The sequence below is a fragment of the Hyalella azteca genome, unplaced genomic scaffold (genome assembly GCF_000764305.2).
Source record: "Hyalella azteca isolate HAZT.00-mixed unplaced genomic scaffold, Hazt_2.0.2 contig16037, whole genome shotgun sequence".
NCBI classification, from domain to species: Eukaryota; Metazoa; Arthropoda; class Malacostraca; order Amphipoda; family Hyalellidae; genus Hyalella; species Hyalella azteca.
The window spans coordinates 92,550-119,504 of NW_025945864.1; the positions used below are offsets into that span (position 1 = coordinate 92,550).

The 26,955-nt window shown below is 36.0% G+C and overlaps 1 protein-coding gene across 1 annotated transcript; it reads left to right on the plus strand.

Moving 5' to 3' along the window:
- The first annotated feature begins 9,488 nt into the window (after window positions 1-9,488).
- LOC108678765 (probable H/ACA ribonucleoprotein complex subunit 1-like protein) lies at window positions 9,489-10,508 on the plus strand. The gene is made up of 2 exons (XM_018167233.2): window positions 9,489-9,539; window positions 10,233-10,508. Exons 1-2 carry the CDS (start codon window positions 9,531-9,533, stop codon window positions 10,506-10,508), a joined length of 285 nt encoding a protein of 94 aa, XP_018022722.1. The 5' UTR covers window positions 9,489-9,530.
- Window positions 10,509-26,955: the final 16,447 nt, after the last annotated feature.

Here is a 26,955-nt window from a genome sequence, read left to right on the forward strand (position 1 = left end):
CCAGAGCTCTGTGCATTACCCCTGATCTGTGGACTGATCCTTTGAGCTTTGTGCTGTGCCCCTGATCTCTGGATTAAATATTTGAGCTCTGTGCTGTGCCCCTGATCTCTGGATTAAATATTTGAGCTCTGTGCTGTGCCCCTGATCTCTGGATTAAATATTTGAGGTCTTTGCTGTGCCCCTGATCTGTGGATTCAATATTTGAGCTCTGTGCTGTGCCACTGATCTGTGGACTGTGCCTTTGAGCTTGGCGCTGTGCCCATGGAATCTGGGTTGCGCCCTTGAGCTATCTTACAGAAGAATTATAATTGCAGTGCTCTACACACTTTATGCTGTTGCAATTTAGATTTTCTACGAGCATTTGAACCTCTAAAATACCTGATCGGTAGAAACGGAATACTTTCTAGTCATTTTAAAGCCAATATTCTCCTTTCATTCGATACATTAGCAATTATGTCATACCAATCAATATATTAATCATGCTATGAATGGCAAACCATTTGCAAAATTGTTATTACTAGAATATTAAACAAACATGAATGATTGCGACGAGACCCAGTTTTAATTAAATAATCGTTAGAAGTGTCTTAGATAGCAATAAACATCCAAAAAGTGCAAATATTTCCATTTGCACACCATTGCATAATTAATTCATAGCAATGCTGATAAATCATCACAAGACGTCGCATTTTATACAAGAAATTTTTATTCTATACAATGGCCTTAAACGCGCTTCATGTTCACTCTAATTCCAGTCCGAATGCAATTTTCATGCTAATTAGCTTTCTATTCTCTCACGCTAGCATATGTTAAGCTGTGGTATACTCATCGAATAGAATGTGTAAAATTATGACAATTATATTCATTTGAAGAGCAATCCTTCTATGATAACGTCGCCTCGAGGACTACGGAAACGCAGTGGGCCTGTTTTCAAGGCCAGGGTGATGGTCGCAATAGTTGTGCAACAGATTATGTCTTGCAGCCCGATTAGCTGATTCGTTCATGATTCGGGCATTGCACGAAGAACAATTGACAATTGATTTAGTTGAGCAAAGCATGTCAATAAATTGATTACTAACAAGGAGATTTTATTAAATGTTTATTTGGAGTTTAAACGGTTAGAAATGGGTTTGATCTCGTTTGCTGTTAAAAATCGATTAGTGTACAGTGGTTTCAAATTTATGAACTCTTTGAATATGAAATCTAATGTTGAAAACTCTATAATTGAAATGTGTTTTCACTTCAATGAACTTCGTTTACTATGACTAAATTTTAGCGGTAACTTGGATAGGACAAAAATAAAACATACTTTTTTATTTTAAGCGACCATAACACACACAACTACAACCACACTACACACACAACTACGACCACACTACACACACAACTACGACCACACTACACACACAACTACGACCACACTACACACACAACTACGACCACACTACACGCACAACTACGACCACACTACACACACAACTACGACCACACTACACACATAACTACGACCACACTACACGCACAACACACACAACACATAATATTTGAGATGTTCATGGCCCAAGATATGTAGGATCAAAACGGTGATAATTTGTATGATTACTCCAATGTTATCAAGTTGTTCTTGGCATTAAAAACGGTTATTTTTATGATGGAGAAACAGTTTGTTTTCGTCTGTGTTCCTGAACTCGTAATTTGTGATACAAGAAATTTTCCATTTCAATGTATTTGAAAATATGTAAAAGTATTTTCATCATCATAATCCGCGATAATATTCGTAAAACAGTTGTTGTTATTCAACTAAAATTCGTAGTTTCATTATCTGTTCAGTGTTATTTGGCTAACCAATGCCATTCATATATGCGACGATTATGTAGCTTCTTAAAGGGCCTGGCAGGGTTACGTGCTCTATGACTGGGGAACAATTTCTTATACCTATTAATAGGCAGACCTACTAGTATGCAGACCTATTACTATTCAGTCTTTGACCTATTACAATGTAGACTTATTAGTATGCAGGTCTATTATAGTATGCGGACCTATTACTATTCAGTCTTTGACCTATTACAATGCAGGTCTATCAAAGTATGCGGACCTATTACTATATGCAGTCTATGACCTATTACAATGCAGAGCTATTAGTATGCAGGTCTATTATAGTATGTAGACCCATTACTATGTAGTGCGAAGAACTTATTGAGAGGTTAAACTATAACATCTTAGCTAAGTTCTTACATAAAAACTAATGCAACAACTTCGCACAGCTTTTGGAGAGAATGAAAAAAAGTAGATTATTATGGAGAGTAGAAAAAAATTACGTTACAATGAATTTGATTTTTTTGCTAAGAAAATTTCAGAAGTAAAAATATAGTCAAACTTCAGTGCTCCTTTATTCTTTCTCACGTTGTAATTTTTTTTATGTCAGTAGCAAAATACTTGCAACGTAAGTGTCACTGGTAGAGAAAAACCTAAATCACACTTATAAGTTCGTCTTCTGTACGTTATCCCAATCGAAGAATTTAAACACGAACAGAGCTATTTATACTCAACTTATTAATATAGCGTTTAATTATTGGAGCATAAGTTAGTCAAGCAAAATTTGTTTTTACATGAGTTTTGACTCACGGGAGCATTATGACCACGCCGTATTTTTAAAGATTTTTTGTGGCGTCATGCATGGCTTGGGGCGCGTGGAGGCAGTTACCCTCTATTAATTTTTTTCTTCTTTTTCACACTCCAGGATCCTGGAAAACCTCGACGTTTGTAAGCCGTCAATCACGATACGGATTATTTCCCATTGAAGTCGAAGAGGTGAGTTGCCACGCAGGAATCAAACTGTCGTGATATCAACTCCAAGAAAAAAACGTCATTTGTCCGAATTAATTTTTGTGTTACGTAACAAGTCAATGCTGAATGATGAAAAAATGTTATCTGTATAAAACTTTAACAAATTTTTTAATCATTGACACGGAACTTTTTCTGGTCGCACTATTAGTCACAATTTATTTACGGTTAATGATTTTGTCCTTGAATTTTGCCATTATAGCTTAATTGAGTAGTTGCTATTAAAAAAAATGTACAGTTTCCACGCCTCAAATCTTACATTTTTTCACTCCTACACATGGAGGTTTTTCAGCAGTAAAACGGCACAGTTTTTGTGAACTTCGCTTGTAAAAAGCGAAGGATTTTTAGTTTTTACTTGCTGACCGTGAATTGGCGATTAGGTAAGCCAAATGATTGGTCATTTGTGGGCGCGCAGTTACGATCAGAGAAGCAAAACAGGTTTTTGGCTACCAATGCTGTTTGTTCATCCATGCCATATCATCCTGTTAGAATGCATTATAGAACAACCAAACAATTGTCCTTGATTTATGAATAAATTGTGACTCCACACCTTTTTATGTCAAACATCGAGAATTTTGTCAACTGATGAGGGAACTCTCGATTTAAATTTCCTTATATCATTTGCAACAACTCGATCATTGAAATAATCTTTTCGCCTAAAAATATATTATTATTTAAACAGTTTTTTTATCCAAATGTTTAGTAGTAAATTTGATATGTAATTTTTTATGATGTCTATTTTATATTACCCGTTAGTTTTAAGAAAAGGTTGTCCCAGTCGAATATTTGCCCCACGCCTCAGGGCTGTGTTGAAGGACATGGAAAATGTCTTGTCATTTTTAGGACTCCCATCAACGCGCCTCCAACTAATCATAGCCTATACGCCGTCTTTCGACCCCAAAATAACATCCTCTTAGCGCCAACGATGAAACAGTGACAAAATAAAATATGTGTTTAAAATGCTCCGAATCTTTTATGAATCGTCCTCGCCATTATGACAGGTTCACAAATTATTATGACAAAATTATGACATTATGACAAAAATTATATATGTACACTGACCGTTCACGCAAAGTGTGATGAATTATAATACGTATGACCTGGTGATGATATCCTGATAACTGATGATGAGAGAATGTTATAATATATTAACAAATGTACGGGAAATGCATACCAGCAGCAATGTTACCTGAAGTGGACCAGCCATCGTTGTTGTGGCATTACAGTTTGACCATCACTAGTGCTCTGCCCGACAACTTGCGGCCGTGCTCATCGAGACATTTAAGTTAACGTTGCCTTCTACTCAGTCATGCAGCAAACCTTCCCGCGACATTTGCTGACGCCCGCTTGATGATAATCCCTTGATAATATGTATTGTTATTATTACATACCAGATTTAATGATCCGTTTATTTGTTACTAGATTACGTGGGAAATTTTTCTGAAAAGCGATCTCGCTCATGCTCGTCTTTCACTGAATTTTTATTATACTGAGTTTTCTTGTAACTTTTTCGTCGAGTACTAAAAAAATAAAACGTTTAAGCTAAAATTCTGGATCTCAAATGGTTGTCGCTGTACATTCTCTGAGTTGCGTATCATGCTTGGAACGAGTCTCGATGAGGCAGGTTCTTATTTATTTGAAGTATCGATCAAAAATAAGCACTTTAAAGAAATATATGCCTCAAGTTTCGCGAAAAACTTATTAAATTTCCTAGGTGCGGTCTGAAAAACTAATGTAAAGCTAAACTATATGGTTCAATCAAATTAATTATACGATTATATTGAGTCCAAAATGATGCAATAATATTATATCCAAAACTCCAGGCCCTGAAAAGTAAAAAATATAACTCAGTTCTCACTGCAGTGAGTGACAGAGAGCGCATTTTCTCGTCGACGAAAACGTGAAGTCACGGACGGACAGACAGACGAACGGACATGGCGAGCGCAATAGCGTCTTTTTTTCCATAAATTAAAAAATGCGCTAAAAATAGATCGGAACTATTGGTTGACACTCGAAGGAATATAAAGCCACGAGAAATTACTCTTGGCTCCTCTAATTGGAATGGGTTAATGTAAGTACCTCTTATTGCTAGCCCCAGTATAAAATAAGTTTTAACACTAAGATTCTAATTTAATCGATTGTGCAGCGCAAGTCATTCCCCCTCAGACGGCTGGGTCATAAGCATGTCCGGGCTTTGATCGTCGTGATCGCTTCAAGGCCCCTTCAAGGCCCTCATGACGCCTATTTTGCCACAAAATGGCCTTAAGTTGAGGGCCAATTATTTCACCCTTCAATGCACAAATATCAGTTGACCATTTTAATATTTGTTTCTTGGCTGGTGAAACTTCCGTTATTGCACGTATTAAATATATATACCACAAAGTTAAGACTACTAGCTCAGTCACCGATAAATAACTTTAATTCTTTTTTAATATATAAGGACCAAAATGTTAGGCTTGTTTCACCGTATAAAGCAATGTCTCTTCTTATCCAAGGTGATATTTTTGTCCGTTTTTTTTTTTCTCATCACAGCTTGGCATCTCAGTTTTTAAAATAACCGAAAAATGTCTATACAACTACAGTGTGCAACCCGTTAAATTATTTTTTTTTGTAATTATTCCTTCATCGATAATATGCTATCCATGCATGCTCATATCGTGAAGCATTTGTTGTAATTCAATGATGATTATGAAATGCAGAACATGCAAGCTTGCCAGTTCAATGTCACAAAAACATATTTCTTTAAAACATAACTACACTCGAATGAATTACAGTTTAGTTTTTAGTAGCTTCTTTACCGTTAGTTGGACGAAGAGTTAGACACCTGGATAAGAAAATTTTTTGCTTCGCTGAAAATAAATGAAAAACCGCACATCTGTTTCGAGTTGACTTAAGAATGTTGTATGAGGAGAACCAGCGGAAGTTGTAATATTGCAACGTAGTCCCATACACGTTTTTCTCGCCCAAACTTATCAAGGCCAAAGTTGAGAAGCATTTCCTTGAATGTGAAGTTCAGCAGCCAAACGTAGGGCAAATAAAGTGGGTTACAGTAAGACGTGGGGCAAAGTGAGACACTTCAATTATTTTATATATTAAATATAATAATGAATAACTGGATAAGGCAGTAATAGCATACAGGTAAAAGCGTTACTGCCGTGGCAGAGTCAGGACAGTGTTGCTCTGTCCTGCATTCCGCAGTGAGCAACATTTGTTTTAAGGTAAGTCAACTGAATAGCCAACAATCAACATATATATGCTCAACCTAAAAAAGTTTACAATCGTATTTAGGAAATTATGATTTTAATCATTACCACAAATTACGGAAATCATTGCAGACGTAAAATCAGAACATTGTATTTTCTGATGCCTCTGACTTACATCAGTTAGTTTCGGAAACATTAAATTTATTCTTAGCAACCCTACTAAATACGTATCAACATAATTAGAAAATTACAACCTGGAATTTGACTGGTATTTTAATGATATCATTATTAGGTATCAAGTGTCACTATGTCCACCATATGTAGACTCTCCCAAATTACACCGGTTCGGGGTTCAGTGATCATGAGTTGCACCGGTTTCAGTAATCAGTGCTTAGGTACTTAGAAATATAACATGGGATGTGATATGTAGCTTTATTCGACATTTCGTATTTTATGAAGGAAAATAGTCGCGTTATATTCAATTTAATTCATATTGTCTCTTCGAACCTCACTTTCCTTTCCCCAAATAAAATTTAGATGCTTTTGTCTTACCCTGCTGGCAGTTGCTCATTTTAATACTCTTAGTATTTTTATACATAATAGTTCACTCTAGGACATAACGTGAAAATTTTGCTATGGGCATATTCAAACATCTATCACAATTTCTGTAGAACCTTCAGAGTGCATAATGATACAACATACTGTGACATATAATATACAGAATGTAACCAACTCTTCCACTGTGAGAGCGACAACTACCGAGGTTACATTAACCCTTGCTCAAACGGCTTTCATGCCACATGACGTTGAATATGCTATACTATTAATACCCATATATTTTATACCATTACTGTATATATCAGATTTATTGTCAGAAAATGTTAATAATTATCAGTGAAAAACTTTTTTTGACCTGGCTCATCTACGAATTTAAATCCAAATGAATTTTTTGAGCACAAAAGCCTCTCCTGAGTGAGGTCCACTCATCTACTGTTATTCAACGTCACTCGTAACCTTCAAGAGACAAAAACCTGTTATACCGAAGATGGTGGCAAGAACGCATCGCTTACCTAACGGAACCCTACATCTGAAGCAAAAACTCAACAGCCTTGAGCAGGACATCCAGTCTTGAACGTTTTTAATGTCAGGGACATTAGAGATAGTGTTCCCTTATTACTTTTATTATCACACAAAAATTATTATGGCAGCGTTTGCAGCTGCTGGATGACAGGTTAGTTGAGGTAATTAGTTTGAATTGAGGTCTTCGTCTACAAGCAGGCTTGCGCCAATAACATTATCAGAATTTTCAAAAAAAAAATAATAACTTGATTCGAGAGAAGTAGTGATGGTTTCATCACGTACGAGAAGAAGCAGTTCTCGTGACACGACGGTTATAATGTTTCTATCATTCGTTTACGCATTGCCTTGTGTTTTAGTCACGACTAATTTATAAACTTATAAAATTATTTCATAAAAATCGATAATAATAATAATTTGGATAATAATTCCAAACGCAACGATGGCTCCCGATTTTACTTTCATCCTTTGCCAATGACCGCATAGTGATACGTGATGAAACTGCATGCAGAAAGTTAGTCCGAAACATGGCTGGAAGACAAATTTGGCACAGCGGACCAGCAATCCAGTTGCTTCTCTTCTTCAACAGCTGGTCAATTAATCGGCAGGACAGCTATTCAGCCAGTCACCTAATTGGCTAGTCAGGAAATCACCTAATTGGCTAGTCAGCAAATCACATAATTGGCTAGACAGCAAATTACCTAATTGGCTAGTCAGCAAGTCACCTAATTGGCTAGTCCGCTGAGAAGAGATTCAGTTATCGAGTTTTTTAGCACAATTGATAGTCTACCTTTTTTTTGTTTTCAATTAACTCATGCGTGGCACAATTATTATGTTATTTACGGAGAAATCCAAAGTATCACATGTATGTAAACATCACTCGTAATATTTGCGGAGACATCCTAATTTTCACTTGTAATCATTCATAAAATTATTTCCGATTTATGCAAAAACTTAAACAAGCCTCTGAATAATTTATAGATCATAAATCCATCTTAGATTGTTCAGAAGTCAAATGCCGGAATTTTTAATACGGTTTTGAAGTTGCCTTCAAAAGTCCTACGATATCACTTATTTCTAGATCTGCTTCAATTGTTTTGCATCCTGGCCAGAACCACTGATGTTCGCTCAAATATTGTTGCTATTATTACTTGTTAAAAATACTAATTATTGTTACTGTCACTCCAACCAATTTGAAGTCGAAGATTGTGGTATTGACTTCCGTCAGTGCAGTTACCGTACGAACTCAACCAAACCATTTTAATCCGAATTACTCAAATGTTTACAGTTTTTTTTAATTCTTCAAGTGTACACTGAATAGATAAAGATAGTGTGAACTGAATAGATAAAGATAGTGTGAACTGAATATATAAAGATAGTGCATTTGTTTAACCGCCAGAGGCAATGGGCAATTAGTCAAAGAAATACTCGATGCGTGCAGCTCGGGCGACACGAAACTTCCGCAAGTAATTTAGTTAAACCTCAGCCCTGGCGACGCCCGATGCAGCCACGCACCATGAATGTGCACCACTTGAACTCCGAGGCGTCCATATCAGACCTGCCGTTAATTTCTGACTCGACGTACCATTTATTTATGTTAACTAAATATTACGGGTCTCAAGAAACCTCTGTGATAACGACAGTAATAATAGATACCTTGCATAATGATTTAATATACTATTAAATCGATGATTATTTGATTTCACGGGTTACGCACTTTTTCGTATTTGATCGTTCAATGTACATATAGTTGAACAAATAAAAGTGTCGCAACCCACACTCCCTAAATCTTTTTTTCATGTTGTTGTTGTTTACAATTTATAAATGAAATTAGGTTTAAAGATATTTCTTAAGATTCAGATGTAAAAAAAAAATAAAAAATATGTTGTCTCGCTGAAGTATAATATCCTTGCAGTTATAGCTATTTGTATCACTTTAACATGTGAGCTTAGATTTTAATTACGATATCTCTTGAAAATTACTCGAGGAAGATATTGATAATATCACCCTTAAAGTCACCTCACAGCCGGTATTTCGATTGGAATGCTCCAACGCTTTAAAATACACTCGTTCAGCGTTAATTTTTGGTTACGTAACATAAATGAAAAATAGAGCAGATGCATCTCACCTTGATAAAAAGACGTTACATTACACAAAAGCATAATCAAACAAATCAGTTTAATATTCATACATTTTCCTCCAAGTTGACCTTGATCACGGTAATGGCTTCTTCAAATGCTTCAACTGTCCACCCCCGATGACGATAGCAATCACCTCAGTTGAGTTGTTGGGTCCCTACGCCTGAAGGGAAGGCCGCCCCGAGTATATAAGGGCGTCGACGAACATCACACCACATCAGTCGTGTACTGCACTTGCTCTCTGACGCATCACAGCACCTACGCAATAATGAAGTTTGTAAGTACATATGATCCATATTATACCTGATTGATTCATTGTTTCATTACTGAAATTACTTAGACGCATTTAGATCGATCAATCCGATAAGATAAAATAAGTTTACCACAGCTGCAGGGTAGGAACACGAATGAATGATTCCAAATCTGAAAAAAAACAGGCGTTTAAAAACGTTATTTTGATCGAAAAAATAGTTTGATCTAGAATTCAGATTACTATTTTATTATTAATATTTTTGAATATTTTGAGCATATCGATATATTTAAAAACTGGCGAACAGTATGACTTTCAAGGGTATATTGCAGGTCTTCTTTCACCATCCATTTTCGTAAATGTTTTCTCTCATTAAAATATAAATTTTTGAGTTTATCTCACTGATTCCATGATGTGTTGAAACTTCAAACCAATATTTTTCTTAGAAGCAGGCAATAATTTATTTCCAATTAATTTAGAATCCTTTTTAATTTTTTATCAATCGATTGTGAACATTCCGATACTAGATTTATCGATTTGAAACAAAATATTATCATATAGAACATTATTAAGTGAAACTATTTTAGTGAAACATTTTTTGGGCAGAACGCTATTAAGTGAATCTATTATAGTGAAATATCATATGGCCGTTAATTCACCATTTTATATTGGCAAGAAGTCAATCAGGAAGTTTTACAGCAAAGTTACCTACCGTCACAGAGCATCATCGCCCTGCTGCTGACGCTGGTCCTGGCCGCCGTAGCCATGGCCAGCCCCGACCCTAACCCCGTCGCCGACCCCGAGCCTGGCAAATTCAAAAAATTCGGCGGACGCAGATTTGGCGGCGGTGGATTCCGCGGGGGCTATGGAGGATTCCGTGGCGGATATGGCGGTGGCTTCCGACGTGGTGGATTTGGTGGCGGGAAGAAATTCGGGAAGTTTGGTGGTGGAAAGAAATTAGATTTGTCTAATTCCTCCTTCCGTAAAAATTTTTAACTCAATGGCCTATACAGGACCCCAAAAATAAAATCAAATGATTCTGGAATGAAGTTTTTCTCTTACAAATGTCATTATAATCAAGTTTCGTCAGCATTTGAGAGTCATTTTCATATCAAACGTACGTAAAATACAAACGGCTTCTGAACATGTCATTCTCCGACACCAATTTTCGTTGAACATAATCTCGATTTAGCTGTCTTGACTTCGCCAGAAGCTGATTTTTTTTTCTCATCCACACTGAACTATATACGCTCATAGCAAACAATGTAAATTATTTCAAGCATTTTATCAAGAATTAATTTTAAAGCATTGAAGCCGCCAAGTAAATTTGCCATATCTTCATCGAGAACGTTTAGGAGACCAGCTCCATCATCAGTTCAAAAACTTTGTGTACAAGAACAAGTACAATTATCAGTAGAAAAAGCCGAATTTTATTCGTGAGAAATTGAAACATAGATAACGAAGAAACGAGCTAGGGAAGCGTTTTCGCGAAAAAGGTTTCCTCATTCAAGTATTTTACGGCTATATATTTATAGGAGCTTTATTCATATATTCATTCTTTAAGGCTAAACAGTTCATGTTGCTTGCTTGCAGCTCGCATGCAAAAACTGAAGATATATTTCAGATAGTAGGATATTTAAAATACTGTATGACTTGAGCGTTTCATAAAGTTGTGCACTATCTTTTTACATTCATGATGCAAAAAAGAAATGCATCGTCTCGGATGCCACTCACGACACACGATACTCGTGTATAAGAATACATTTTCGGTCTAAAGCAAGAATCTTTTTGCAAATTTTCTCAAAATTTTAGTATACTGAATTTATGCGTAAAACGCGTTTTGCTCTTTCATCAATATATTTCTGACCTTCAGAGCATTTTTCATTTCGAGCAGAGGATATTAATGTACTAGTATTTCAAGAGTTGGAGCATGCAGCTTACTTCAGAAGAATAGATATAAAATAGTCTTGTAAAATGATATGTATAGAATGCTTCCTCTAATATCCTTTAAGAGACATTTACAAAATTCGCGATTCCACGGACGCTCAAAATTATATTTCTAAGATTATCTGCTATAACTGCTTCATGGGTGTCACACATAAATTCAGCGGAAGCCTCTCATCATGAGCTCGACGGGGCAACTTTGGCCTTGATAAATTGGAGGTAAGATTTTACATTTCAATTTTGTACTTGAAAAAATTATATCCAAAATTATAATACACCCGTAAATTTGGCACCAATGTTATTTGTGCGATTGCTTATATTTTTCTTTCAACCAATTTAATTGTAATATTCATAACCAAACAGTTTTCTTGTGAGAAATTTAACGAACACAAATAAATTATTTCGTGTGTGCTTGGTATTGATTAAGGATCTAATTTTTCACTTGTTATTATTTTGCGTTCTCGCTTCTTTCTAATCGATTCATATTAATTATTCTCATTAATCGAACCACTTCGTGACGCAATCAATTTTGTTTCTCATACAATGTTAGCGGGTCCGTTACACCATAATATGTATTGCGTTGTAAAATGTAGCCGTTTTTCACATTTTTTAAACAAGGAAATTTATCTGGATAGCATCCTCCATCATTTTATCCAGCAAACTAATCATCAGCAAAGTAATAAAAAAAATTATTTTGTAAGTATTTCTAAGTATTTTGTAATTTGGTTCGACGCATGTGCACTTTTTGTATCAAATTGTGTTCGTTATTTTATATTTCACATGAAAATACCCACCAAAAAATATAAAATACATTATTTAATATTTTCTTTATTAAATGTTTAGAAAAAAAAATACTTCTTCACGTATAATTCTTCGAACGGTATTTATCAATATATTATTCTTAAGTTGTAACTTCCCTAAACAGTGAAATTCATAACTTTGATCAAAAAGCAACTCCCTGAGCTGGGGAAATTGTATTGGCCGTAAATTGTGCCTTGACAGATCTATTTTCATACGGCATGAAAGAAATTCATGTCACCAATGATGTAAAACCGCTAAACTATTTTATCTATAATTTTGTTATTACTTTATTCAATTTTGAAGCCCAAGTCATGCACGGTCTACATTTTACTGAATCTTCCGAAATTTTATTTCGATTCATTGCATTACAAGTGCAATGACTTGACAAAAATTTGTAGCAAATCATTGAAATCGCATGGCTCTGGGGAGTGAAAGGTTACAATTTCCTCCTTACGGATCTTGTTCACCTTTGAGATGAGCTTCGAAGTTTCACCGATTACTGATTTGGGTGGAAAAAAATTCCTTTTATGACTTTCAATGACAATTCGTCTCGCAGAAGTTAAATTATCAGCATACGAATTCAGCTTGGCTAAAGAGAACATCTATAATGTGTATGGAAGAATTATTCATTGATAATTTTATAAAAAGCCATAAAAATTTGTAATTAGAATGGCACTTATCTTTTCTTATCGAGTACGGTAATTCATATGACCAATAACCTGAAGTAAAGTAAATTAGAGCTTTTATTGTCAAAAAGTTTCTCAAACTTCTTGTTCTATAAAATCCAGTTCGATTCAAATTAATAATGTACGTCCATCCTCTTGATAGGAACAATATGATCATCGAGATGTCCTCATTATATTAATTTTTAAATTATTGTGATCCCAACGAATAATTCAGCATTAGTTAAAAACGGAGCGATTAGTCTCAAGCGAGTCTGAAACGCGAAAGTGTGTTGCGTGTGACAAATTCTAGCTCGTGATCTGATGTAAGAGACTTTTTAGGATCAATATCCTAGAAATATATATTGGTTAAATATGCTTAAATATGGCAATTACTTGATTTGATCCCTCATTAACATTTTTAAAATAAATTGTAACGTGTCATTTCAGATGACAAATAAATTTAGTTCCTTCATGCCAATGAGATTAATTGATCAGTGATACTTTGCCTTCAACTTGAAGTTTCCTACTCTTAGTTTCTAACACGATTTATACCCATAAATTTTCTCTTGTTATACTTTACATTTCTCATAGCAATTATCATCGAGATACAACTTGAACCATATAGACGTCCATGACTTTATACTGTCAAGTCGTGCACCAATATCAATTATAACGATGCTTAAACAACTCGTCGGACCTTCTGGTAGACTGGTATAGCTTGATCATGGCAAACAGTAATTCTGACTTTTGATTTACCCTGTTCAAAATACTCTGTTCCAAAATCTGATTGTACTTAAACTGGGAGGACTCTCTGAAACGACAACGTCTCCTCATCACTGACTGAGTTACTCGGTCACATAGAGCAAGAGTCAATCTGCATTGGGATGATTACCCCTACTGCGAGCTTCACTGCGCGCGTTGTGAGGTGATGCATCAGCATTGTGATCAGTAGCTTTTTATGAGTTGTGTATGGATGATTTGAATCTAAAACTAGAGCTTAAAGCTATTAATTTAAATATTCTGTTAAGATGTCACGGAAAATAGAAGAATTGGCGACAGGGCACAACAGGCCTATACTTCAAACCGACATCACTATGATATACAGTAATTTGAAGTAATTTAGGCAACATGCGTTCTTTTCTTATAAGACCCGTCCAACTTGATCAGTATATCGTACAAGTGAACTATTGTTTTCACCTGTTATACGCTTTTGCGTGTGTTCGTCTTGCGATTTCTTCATAAAACTTTATATTGTAACAAAATGATCGAATTACATTCGATAAAAATAATAATATGTAAAATTATAATAACTAATGAGAAAATGTTTTTGTATGCGTTATTACACCACGAGGTGACGTAATAGTTCACTCCCCTCCATGTACTTCGTAATTGCTATGTGTTCCACCACAGAGGTTAGTACCTAATTGCATTGTTTATCAGACGTTAATCTTCCGTGTTGATGTAGTGGTGTTTTTTTTGATGATAATAAATATTTAAATTTATATTACTTAATTATTTACGAGTGTAAAATTCATTCGTTAGTGTTACGTTAATTCAACCCCTTAATTTGTTTTTATTCGTGCTTTTTCAGCGGGCTGCGAACCTATATAGGACATGACAACGAATTGATAGGCAAGGGCTAGAAAGACACACGGTTTCATATTTTTATTTTCATGTATTTATCGCTCATTTATTATCATAGTTCTTCATTTATCATTTTTATTCATCCTTTATTTAAGATCATTGGCCTAGTGTCTTGGGTCACCGAAAGTTTGTTTGCTTATTTAGTGGATAGTCCATAACACGTTTAGTCCGAGTCTTTTGTTCATAATAACGTGTAATATATTCAATCATTTGCAATTGGAACGTTTAAAATTCATTCAAGAATAGCGCATGACAATTCGATCAATCGCCGTAAACTTTGAAAATTGTCAGTGCAAAAAGCCGACGTTGCCAAGTCAGTCTAAACTGGAAATCTTACAAGCCTAAAAAATTCTACTGCCAAATTGATGATAAAAATAAAAACAAAATTGTCATTATAATCATTTTATTGTACCATTTCTCGAGAAAGTCGTAAATGCAAGTTTCGATTGATTCTAGGCAAGCAGTATTCGCTGTAGAAGCGCGGTTTCCGATTATCTTATTCATAAGCTTAGCGTACAGTCAATTATTTCACCACGGTATCACTGCAGTGAAAGTCATTGTACTACATTATTTTTCATTACTCATTATTTAACTTAAAACTACATGCCCATATTATCACGAAAAGTTTAAGGTGACTTTCTTCTGCATTAACTGGTTTCACAAATAATATACCAATTCTATAGCACCTGTTAAACAGGATCGTAAACTTTCTAGAACCAATTTCCTAATTCGTAAATCTAATTTAAGAACAGCTAAATTACGATCGTCATTTGATCGAATTTTGTATATAAATGTAAACAGGTTTTATTCCATTAACAAAGAAAATGTCCAGGGCTACTGTAACTGAAACGTAGGCCTCGCTCTCAAAAAATTATGCTATCTTCATAATTTTTTTGATGGTAACAGGATTTTTTAACGGAATGGTTGAACATTGCATTATAAGGAGGTAATGACACATTAACATAATTTGTCACTTATCAATCCTATTCCATCAGCTTAATACTAGATAATCCAGCAGATATGATCTGTGTTTGCCAGATTCGAGGGTCGGCGAATGCACTCAACCGTAATATCCGTAGCCGTAGCCGCGGTAGACGCGTCTAAAGGGCCTGTAGAACCTACGGTAGCCGTAGCCGTAACCGTAGCCGGGTTCAGGATCAGCGAGGGCTACGGGGTCGGGCAGGGCGACGGGTGAAGGGTCGGGGAAGGGCACGGCGCTGACCACGGCCAGCAGGACGACCCCCAGCAGCAGCACGGCGGCGAGCTGTACACAAGAGACGTTCAGGATACTCCGTGCATTGCGCCATGAATTACGGTGCAGAATTTGCAGGTGATGAATGAGTGAAGCATTGTATGACTTGAATTTAAGTTTTGATACATGACATGACATGGCTTTAGCTGGAAACGGATTGGGTTGTTTTCAATGACATTGCGCATCGAACAAAATATTTGTCTACACAATAACTATCTATGGTAATCCGATGTTTTATAAAATAAAATATCAGCAACAGTTAATAAATACAGTGAATAAATATTCTGCGAAAATAACAAGAGGTATTGATGAAAAAAAAAGCACACCAAGCTGGTCTCTTCTCTCGCAGCCCAACGAGCAATTTAAAAACCTCTTGACGACCTGCGCATTACCGGTGACACCTCGCACGCATATCTATAGCCATTCTTTATATATGTGAGTTTGTTCGTTGCGCCCCTCCTTCGTCAGTTACAGGTACGAGGTTCTCAATTACTCGTACTACATGAGAGCACAATGAGTGAGTCCAGAAATGATGGAGCGAGGTATAAGTCAAGCAGTGAATTACGAAATATGTTGTGATTCTCGATGCTGGACAGATCCCGACATGGCGGACGTCAACAAATACGAGATTCTACTTTACTAAATTGCGCATCAAGTGAAATAAATGTGCAAATAAAATGAATATATTATAATTAAACATGATGAGATGAAGCTACAATTGTTTGCCTGGTAAAATATGGAGCATAAATTTTTTTCGACACAGGTTTTGACCGAAGAAAATATTCTTGCGGTAACTCAATCAAATTCTTCTTGACCCACGTTTCTCGTGAGCATCTAAAATTGTCATGCTGGACAGCCCAATTTCATCCCTTACTTGCCTGGTTATCCACCCTCATTCCTCACTTGACTTGGCATCTACCCTCTCTTGAGTCGCTATCTGCCCTCGATCAAGTGATCTCTCATGTACCTCAGTCGCTTCACTGACCAAAAGTCCAAAAGCAACTAGCGCATGGACATAAACAACTCTGACATTGACCAGCGGCCGCCTGAAGTCAGTGGGCCATTTGGCGAACTGCGTCTTGCGCGTTCATATGAACTGAATCACAAATATTATATTTGTGAAATACAAATATTATATTTGTGAAATAAAATATAAATATCATTTGAATAACAATAAGGGTGAACATCACTCTCATTTCATCCAGAAAGATTCAAGCTCCTGTTCACATCGTCTTTTGCGGCAAAGGTTTTCTCGCCACAGTTGAATTTATTAGCTTTTAATTATTTTTTGATCGGTAATCCATCCCAAAAAAAAGGTAATTTTGAAATAACTGGTGAACCAATCAGATAGAAATAAATATTAAAGCAAATTCAATTTTTACATTCACGTTTTTACATTCATGTTCATGTTACCAACTGTACCAGAGCTGCATCTTTGTACTTAGCTACCTACTGTATCCCAGAGCTACATCTTTGTACAGAGCTACCAACTGTATCCCAGAGCAGCATCTTTGTATAGAGTTACTAACTGTATCCCAGAGCTGCATCTTTGTACAGAGTTACCAACGGTATCCCAGAGCTACATCTTTGTACAGAGCTACCAACTGTATCCCAGAGCTGCATCTTTGTACAGAGCTACCAACTGTATCCCAGAGCTGCATCTTTGTACAGAGCTACCAACTGCATCTCGCAGCCACCTTCTCGCCCAATGTACACAACTTGCAAACACATCCTAGAGCTACCTCCTCGAAAATAGCCTGTAACTTTGTCCTTCGTGTCTAGCTTAAGCCAATTAAGACGGCCTCTCCTTCGGAAGTAAATCTCGATTCGTCTCGCCGTCATTTAGCTGAGCTTCTTTGTACCGCTCATCCTCGTATACGTCGTGGCGGCCGTGAGAATCAAATCGTTCTAGTGCAGACATTAGCTTTGCTGCCCCAATTAATGGCGATAATTATTTTCTTAGCAGGATTGGCCCGACATATTTATTATCTCAACTGCTCCAACCCAACAATTTGAGCTTGATCGAAAAAATATGAGTTTTTGTTATAATTTGACAAATAATAGCAGTATTTTATTATAATGTGCATGTTCCATTTCCACTCGAAACAAAATATTCATATTTAGAGACTCGTTTTAGAACACTTCTTGAGTCTTGATGATTCATTACCTAACATTGCGCTCAGGAACAATACTTCTATGGATGCTTCTACTGACCTTTTTTGACAACGCAGAGCCCTGATCGAATCAACTTTAGAGAAATAGTCCCATAACTAAAAGATTAATAGCATTAAATCATGAGCGCGATGTACTTGCTTTAGACTTTAGAGTGTCACGATTTTAACTCAGACTGTACATTGAGGTTTGCAGCCATTTATCGGTCAATAAGTTCCTAGATGCCATTGCGTCCAATTTAATGTGTAGCTACCAATCAGCTAAAAAAACTCGCTCGTTCACCTTGTCCAGATGAACGCGTACTATAGGTGTACAGTTAACGAGCTAAAATGAGCAAAACTGCGGTTAATACTTCAGCGTTCAAATAAAATTGTTAACGCTAATTGTCGAATCAGAATCACTGAAAGATCCAATAATTTTATTTTATGAAAAATATATTAGGCTCTACTCCAGAACACAACTTATTCATATTGATACATGCATGCTTTATCAAAATACGCATCCCTATTCTTTAAGAGCATTAAAATTGTCAACCATCAGGGTTCATATAAACCATCTACCATATAAATGTCGGATAATTTATTTCATGCCATTCAAGATTTATGCATAATGTAAGTTTATGGATCGCACTTCGATGGGAGAACCCACCAGTTTCATGTCGATGCAGGAGCGTTGATGTCCTCGTGGGAGTGCAGAGATGCCGAGACCAGCGTTTGTCGCAATTGTAACCTTTATAGCGCTTGTCGAAACCTTTGCAGCCTCACCTCTCAAAACCCTTGGTGTAGGGAAAGTTACATTTGTAACAATTACTGAAGTTAGCGATATAACAAGCATACAGCTTACAGAGATTTGGAAATATCTTTTATTTTTTATTTCATGACGTTTGGACATTAAAGTCAAGGGGATGGGTATGAATTATCCCCAAATGATTAATATATTTTGAGTTTCATATACACGTATCAAAATTCTAAACTATTCCCTGCAAAAAGTTCATCAGCCTAGCAGCATTCCTCCCGTCGTATTGTAGTCCTTGCTCGTGCAATGGCGCCGGCCAAACCTCGAGTCTGGTTAAAGGAATGCATAGAATCTCAATCCTAATTTGTTGTGTAAGTGTACCATTATATTGCCCACTTCCAATAAGTTGATGTGAGATGAACACAATTGGCCATCTTTTGGAAGTGCAATTATGAATATCATTTGTTCAAGAAAGCCGTGATGTTTCATGGAAATTAATTCACTTGTTGAATTCAATGCATAGTTCGCCTGCAACTAATTGCGCAAAGATTTGTTCGCTGGTCTGAAAGCTTTGCTATGCTACCCTATCCTGTGTTGTGCTGTTCTACGCTATGCTATGCTATGCTATGTTATGTTATGCTATGTTATGCTATGCTATGTTATGCTATGCAGCCTATGCTATGCAAGTCAAGAGACTATAATATTTTTTGACTCACTACAACAATAATCAAATTACATGCAATGTTCAACTGATTAGTTAATCAAAAATTAGACACAACATTGATGAAATAAAATCGAATTACTCTAGGCTAACGCTGACGGCTCCACATATCAAATTTCCAACTGCAATGAAGGCACTTTTTCTTATCGCAATCACGAGATCCTGCACGGGGCGACCGCAGGAGTGTCGGAGCGCATTACAACTGCCGCGCTAATTGAAGGAAGATTTCCACTGTTCGCGGCGCCGATTTTTTATCGCCCGTCAAAATTTTGTATATTAACAGATAATTTGCCCCAAAAAGTTGCAAGTAAGGAATTTCTCATTACAATTGACTTTTAATTCAACATTGATCATGAGATTTCTATCAATATATTCATTGCGTCACGACGGTAATTCAAAACTAATATCATGCAGCAATAAATTATGCATTACTCGTAATGTGTTTATTAGACAACCGAGAAGAGTTCTTCCGGCCGCTACACAGGCCTCGGCAGCACAAAAAAACAAGGAAACTTTGCACGAGTCAAGAACGTTCGGCGCAGCACCGGCCGCGTTCTCGGCAAACCGGTAACTTGCATTCACGTAAATAACATTCCATGCTCATTTAAACCGCGATCTTCCACTATATTCTTTCATCGTTATGACAGTTTTAAATCTATATAAAATAATTGTGAAATTGCAAAATTTTACAAAAAAATGCATTGAATAGATTGAATTTCTTGCTTATTTTGCGATTATAAAATAAAAAATCACGTAATGATATAATCCATAAACCTGCCTTTCGAGGCGTAAACGATATAATGAAGCCCAATTCGGTCACAAGACCGTATCAACGTAAAAAAATCGTTCAGCGTATGTACAATAATCACACAATCATTATGTGTATTTAAAAATTTCATTACGCAATCTTCGCCATGATGAAGTTAGAACATTGAGCGGACGATACCGCCGAGGATAATGTGTCATTGGCCGGCGTCATTTTGGGTGAGCCGATGACATGACAGCCCTGAACCGTTATCAACAATGTCTTATCGAATTGCATTCTTTTGTTTCAAGTTAACTTTCCTCAGGTTTCACTTCGACGTTGAGAGGTAAGAAAATTGTACTTAATTACGTAGCCGGCGACTTCTTTATTTCTAGTTCAACTTTTTCATAATGAAGTGATATCCGGTGATTCTCATGACGTTATATTTTGAGATAACTTTTCTTTCTTGAAGGGAAGGACGATTTTATCGATAATTTTTTAATTTACGATGACTTTTCTCTGCTTAAATTTTGTGCATAATATTAATTAATTTTCATTTAACGATAACGATTCTACGTTGAAGTTATATACGATAATATTTATTAATTTTTAATTGTACAGTAACTTTTCTATTTTTGATTGATCGTGATTCCGCTTCATTCCATCCGCGGTCGGAATGAGAATGAAGACCGCGGACGAAAACTTTTGGGCCGGGGAATTGGCTCCATCACAAAGTTTCCGGACTCAACTACGAAGGACCTGCCACCCACATCGCTATCAATATATGCTCTTCATATTTATCTCCGCGTTCGACTTTAGGAGGAAAATTTTACGTCATAAAGCAGTACGTTTCTTTGGAATATTCTAATGGGCAGGCTCGTAACCCGGTAACTTTAACCCGAGTATATATATGAGCGTCGACGAGCATCCCGCTACATCAGTCGTGTACTGCACTTGCTCCCTGACGCATCACAGCATCTACGCAGTAATGAAGTTTGTAAGTATAAGACGAAAATTATACCTGATTGATTTATTGTTTCCTTACTGAAATTACTTTGACGCATTTACATCAAGCAATTCGTAAAATAGAAATAAGTTTGCCCTCTCTCTGCTGCAGGGAAGAAACAAGAATGAATCTTTTGAAATATGAAAAAAACAGTCGTTTAATAACGCTATTTTGATCGAAAAAATAGTTTGATCTATAATTCAGATTACTATTTTATTATTAATCCCATTCAAGATTTTGAGCATATCAATATATTCAAAAACAGGCTAATAATATAACCTACTAAGGATTCCTGCAGGTCGCCTTTCTTCATACGTTTTCATAAATGTTTTTTCTCATGACAATAAAAATTTCGGAGTTTATCTTCTCTGAACCCACGTTCAGTTGAAACTTCAAATCAATATTTTTCTTAGAAGCAGGCATTAATCAATTTTCAAATAATTTAGAATCCTTGTTAAATTTTTATCAAACATTCTGATACTAGATTTAGCGATTTAAAAAGAAATAACACGTCGAATATTATTAAGTGAAACTATTTTAGTGAAACCTTTTGGGCCATTAATTCACTATTTTATGTACGCAAAAAGTCACTCAGGAAGTTTTATAGTAAAGTTACCTACCGCCACAGAGCATCATCGCCCTGCTGCTGACGCTGGTCCTGGCCGCCGTAGCCATGGCCAGCCCCACTTCTTTTTCAAGTGATACTAGCAATAAAAAACTACCTCTAGCTGGTTTGTCTAATTCCTCCTTCCGAAAAATTTGTAACTCTATAGCCTATAGGTCCCCAAGAATAAAATCAAAGGATTCTTGAATGCATTTTTTCTCTTACATAAATCGTTATAATCGAGTTTCGGCAGCATTTGAGAGGTTAGCGAGCGATGAGCTCCACAAAAACTTCTCTCTTCGAACTTCCAACAATATTTTCGATTGTGAACTCATGTTCATTTTCATATCAAACGTACGTAAAATACAAACGGCTTCTGAACATGTCATTCTCCGACACCAATTTTCGTTGAACATAATCTCGATATACCGGTCTTAACTTCGACATAAGCTTTTTTCATCAACACTGAAATGCGCTCATTCAGATACCTGGGTTGGACAAAATAATTAGAACACCTGATAAATTTGGATAAACTTTATTTAATACGGCGTTGGACCCCCTTTAGCCTTCAATACAGCTTCAATACTTCTGGGAATCGAATCGTACAGCTTCTTGACTTCTTCTATTGGAATTTTCAGCCACTCTTCCATCAAAACCGTCTCCAGTTCATCCAGACAGGAGGAGGACTTGTCTGACTCGTCTGAGAAAATCGAGGGACTCGTCTGACTCGTAGGAGGAGGACTCGTCTGAGAATATTACTCGCCTCTACTGGTCTGGATACCAGGTTTTGTGGTTCTTGCACCACAGCATCCGCTTCTGATTGTTTCCAGAAGAAAGTAGAGGTTTCCTGATAGCGGCTCTTCCATGGTATCCCACCTTATATGATGCTCACGACGAACGGTTTTGGTAGAAACTTCATTGCTGAGATGCTGATTTAACTCTGCACGCACCTTTGTAGCCGTAGATCGCCTATTTCTTTCATAATGCGGTGTAATGTTCTTCGATTTCTATCAGATAGCTTTGAGGGTCGACCACATTTAGTGCGATTATTAGATGTTTCCCCCTGTATTTCGAATTGCGTCATCGTCCTTGATGTAGTAGCTCTCGAAAAACCGAAAACCTCAGCGACTTTGGTGATCGAAGCTCCTGTCATGCGAGCACCAACAATTTGCCCTTTTTCGAAATCAGTTAAGTCACGCATCTTACCTAATTTTTAAAAAATCTAGAATAGATTGTGCGATATACTTGTAATAGTAAAAACAACATATATTAATTATGTATGTATACCAATATAATAAAACTCTGATGAATATTTTGGACAGAGGAGGAGTTTAAAGAAACGGTACTAATAAGTGTAGTGTTCCAATTATTTTGTCCAACCCCTGTATATGCAAACGATTCAAATTATTTCAAGTATTTACCAAGAATTTTAAATCATTCAAGCCGCCAAGTAAATTTGCCATATCTACATCGAGAACGTTTTGGAGACCAGCTCCATCATCAGCTCGAAAACAAGTACAATTATCAGTAGAAAAAAAACTGAAATTTTCTCGGAAGAATTTCAAAACTAGAGACCGAAGAAACTAGCCAGGTTAGCATTTTCGTGAAAAAGGTTTCCTCATTCAAGAATTTGATAGATATATATCCATAGGAGCAATAGTTATATATTCATCCTTTAAGGCTAAACGCTTCATGCCGCTTACTTTCAGCTCGCTTCAAAAATTGAAGATAGTTCAGATCGTAGATTTAAAATATGACTTGAGCGTTTTATAAAGTTGTGAACTTGCTTTTGCCATTAATTAATAAAAAAATGCATCGTCTCGGATGCCACTCACGACACACAATACTCGTGTATGAAGATACATTTTCGGTCTATAACAAGAATTTTCTTTGCAAATTTTTTCAAAATTTTAACGTACTGAATTTATACGTAAAACGCGTTTCGCTTTATCATCAATAATTTTCAGACCTTCAAAGCATCTTTTCATTTCGAACATAGGATATTAATGTACTAGTATTTTAAGAGTGGGAGCAGCCTACTTCAGAAGAATAGATTTAAAATATTATTGTAAAATGATATGTATATAAAACTTCTTTTTATATCATTTAGGACACATTTACAAAATTCATGATTCCACGGACGCTAAAAATTAAATTTCTAAGAATATCTACTATAATTGATTCATGGGTGCCGCACATATAAATTCAGCGGAGGCCTCTCATCATGCGCGACGGGGCTCCTTTGGCCTTGATAAATTGAAGATAAGATTTTAAATTTTATATTTGTAATTAAAAAAATATAATCAAAATGATAATACACCCGTAAATTTGGCACCAACGTTATTTGTGGGATTGCCTATAGTTCTCTTTCAACTAATTTAATTTGAATATTCATAACCAGACGATTTTCTTGTTGAGAAATTGCCATAAATTTTAATTTGTGTTTGAGAACACAAATAAATTATTATTGGCCGTAAAATAAATAATTTAAATGAAATAAATTATTGGCCGTCAAATATGCCTTGACAGATCTACTTTGCAAAGTTTTTGAATTTGAAATTTTTGCACGGCAGGAAAGATATCCATGTTACAAATGATTTTCCAGCCACTAAATTATTTTTTTTAATAATTTTGTTATATAAATAAATAATAAAATATAAAACCCAAGTCATTCACCGTCTACATTTTACTGAATATTCAGATATTTTATTTCAATTAATTACATTGCAAGTGCAATGACTTGACAAAAATTTGTAGCAATTCATTGAAATCGCGTGGCTCTGGGGAGTGAAAGGTTACAATGTTCTCCTTACGAACCTTGTTCACCTCTGAGATGGGACTCAAAGTTTCACCTGTAACTGATTTGGGTGAAAAAAATTCCTTTTATGACTTTCAATGACAATTCGTCTCGCAGAAGTCAAATTGTCGGCCAATGAAGTCAGCTTGGCTAAAGAGAACATCTATCATGTGTATGGAAGAATTGTTCATGGATAATTTTATAAAAAGCCATAAAAATTTGTTATTATAATGGCACTTATCTTTTCTTATCAGGTAATTTATATCACCAATAACCTGAAGAATTGTATATGAGAGGTTTTATTGTCAAAGAAGTTTCTCAAACTTCTTGTTTTATAAAATCCAGTTCGATTCAAATTAATAATGTACGTCCATCCTCGTGCTAGGGAACAATATGATCATCGAGATGTCCTCATTATGACAAATTTTAAAATATTGTGAAGCCCATGAATTATTCAAAATTAGTAAAAAACGAAGTAATGATTTGTCTGAAGTTAGTCTGAAACACGAAAGTGTATTGCGTGTGACAACTTCTACCTCGTGATCAGAAGTAAGAATCTTTTTAGGATCAATAACCTAGAAAGATTTATTGGTTATCGAGTTTGGTGATTTACCCGCTTTAATACGGGAATTGATTGATTTAATCCTACTACAGACCTGAGTTCTTACACGCGACTTACAATTAAAAGCAGACATTTCATTGTTCGGTCCAGTAATACTAAGCTCAGTTGTGAAAATTAGCAAGTTCGTCGGAGCCTAGCATTATGCAGAGAGTAAACAGGTCCATGACAATGTACGGATAAACATAAAGAATTATTTATGCATGACCTCGCTCTTGGCCGTGACCATGGTCGGCCTGTCCTGGAGCTCCAGTTTTTGCGACTAGTTCTCAACATGTTCTGTCTCCAGCTGCTCAAGTTCTGTTCATTTAATAGGAAATAACCTGAATTTCTAACCTAATTCTTCATACTCGCGAGTATGAAGAATTTGAGATTTGAATACATTCAAACTATTGCTGTTGCATTAAATTTATCATGTATGTAAAATTTACATCGGTACTTTGCATTTTTCTAATGAATTGGGACGTGTCATTTCAGATAACAAATAAATTTAGCTCCTTCATGCCAGTGACATTAATTAAGCAACGATACTTTGCCTTCTACTCGAAGTTTTCTATTCTCAGTTTCAAACGCGATTTATACCCATAAATTTCCACTCGTTGGACTTCGCATTTCTCGTAGCAATGAGCCTTTACATATAACTTTAACCATATTATAGACGTTTATGTCTTTATGACTTTTTTAAACTGTTTTACTACCAATTATATATCATCCATAAATTACTCATAGACACCTACTGAACACAACGCTGATGTATCACCTCACAACGAGCGCAGCGCGGCGTCCAACAGGGGTAACAATCCTAGGACGGCTCAACTCCTGCTTTATGTGATGAGGAGACGTAGTCCCAGAGAGTCCTACCAGTTTGGGTACAATCAGATTTTGGATCAGGATATTTTGAACAGGGTATATCAGAAGTCAGAATTACTGTGGGCCGTGATCAAGCTATACTAGATGCACTGCATCTCGCTATCAGCGTTTTCTATTTTAGATACTTTCTACATACATTTATCTACAGACACGCGGTACTTAATGATGGGACAATAGACTCGATAATTTGGTTACGGAGCCCTGAAGGTAAGGGAGCCCTCTGATAGTGTTCTTACAAAATCCTTGAACGAAGGGACTTTGCCGGCCGGCGAAATGCAAGAGTTGCCAAACCAGTCTAAATTGGAAATCTTATAACCTTAGAAAATTTTACTGTCAAATTGATGATAAAATCAAAAACAAAATTGTCATTGTAATCGTTTTATTATACCAATCTTCGAGTGAGTCGTAAATTCAGGTCTCGATTCATTAATCTAGGTACCCATGCAGTGCCTGCTGTAGAGACGCAGTTTCCGATTATCTTATTCTAAAGCTTAGCGTACAGTCAATTATTTCAACATGATATCAATGCAGTGAAAGTCATTGTACTCCATAATTTTTTGTTATTCATATTTTAATAAAAACTACATGCCCATATTATCACGAAAAGTTTAAGGAGACGTTCGTCTGCAAGAACTGACTTCACAAATAAAATACCAATTCTTGTACGTGTTAAACAGTATCAAAAACATTCTTAAATCAATTTTCTAATTTACAAATCTAATTTAAGAACAGCTAATTTACAATCGTTATTTGATCGAATTTTGTATAAAAATATAAACAGTTTTTATTTCATTACCAAAGAAAATGTCCAAGGCTACTATAACTAAAACGTAAGTCCTCGTTCTTAAAGCATTATGCTATCTGCAAT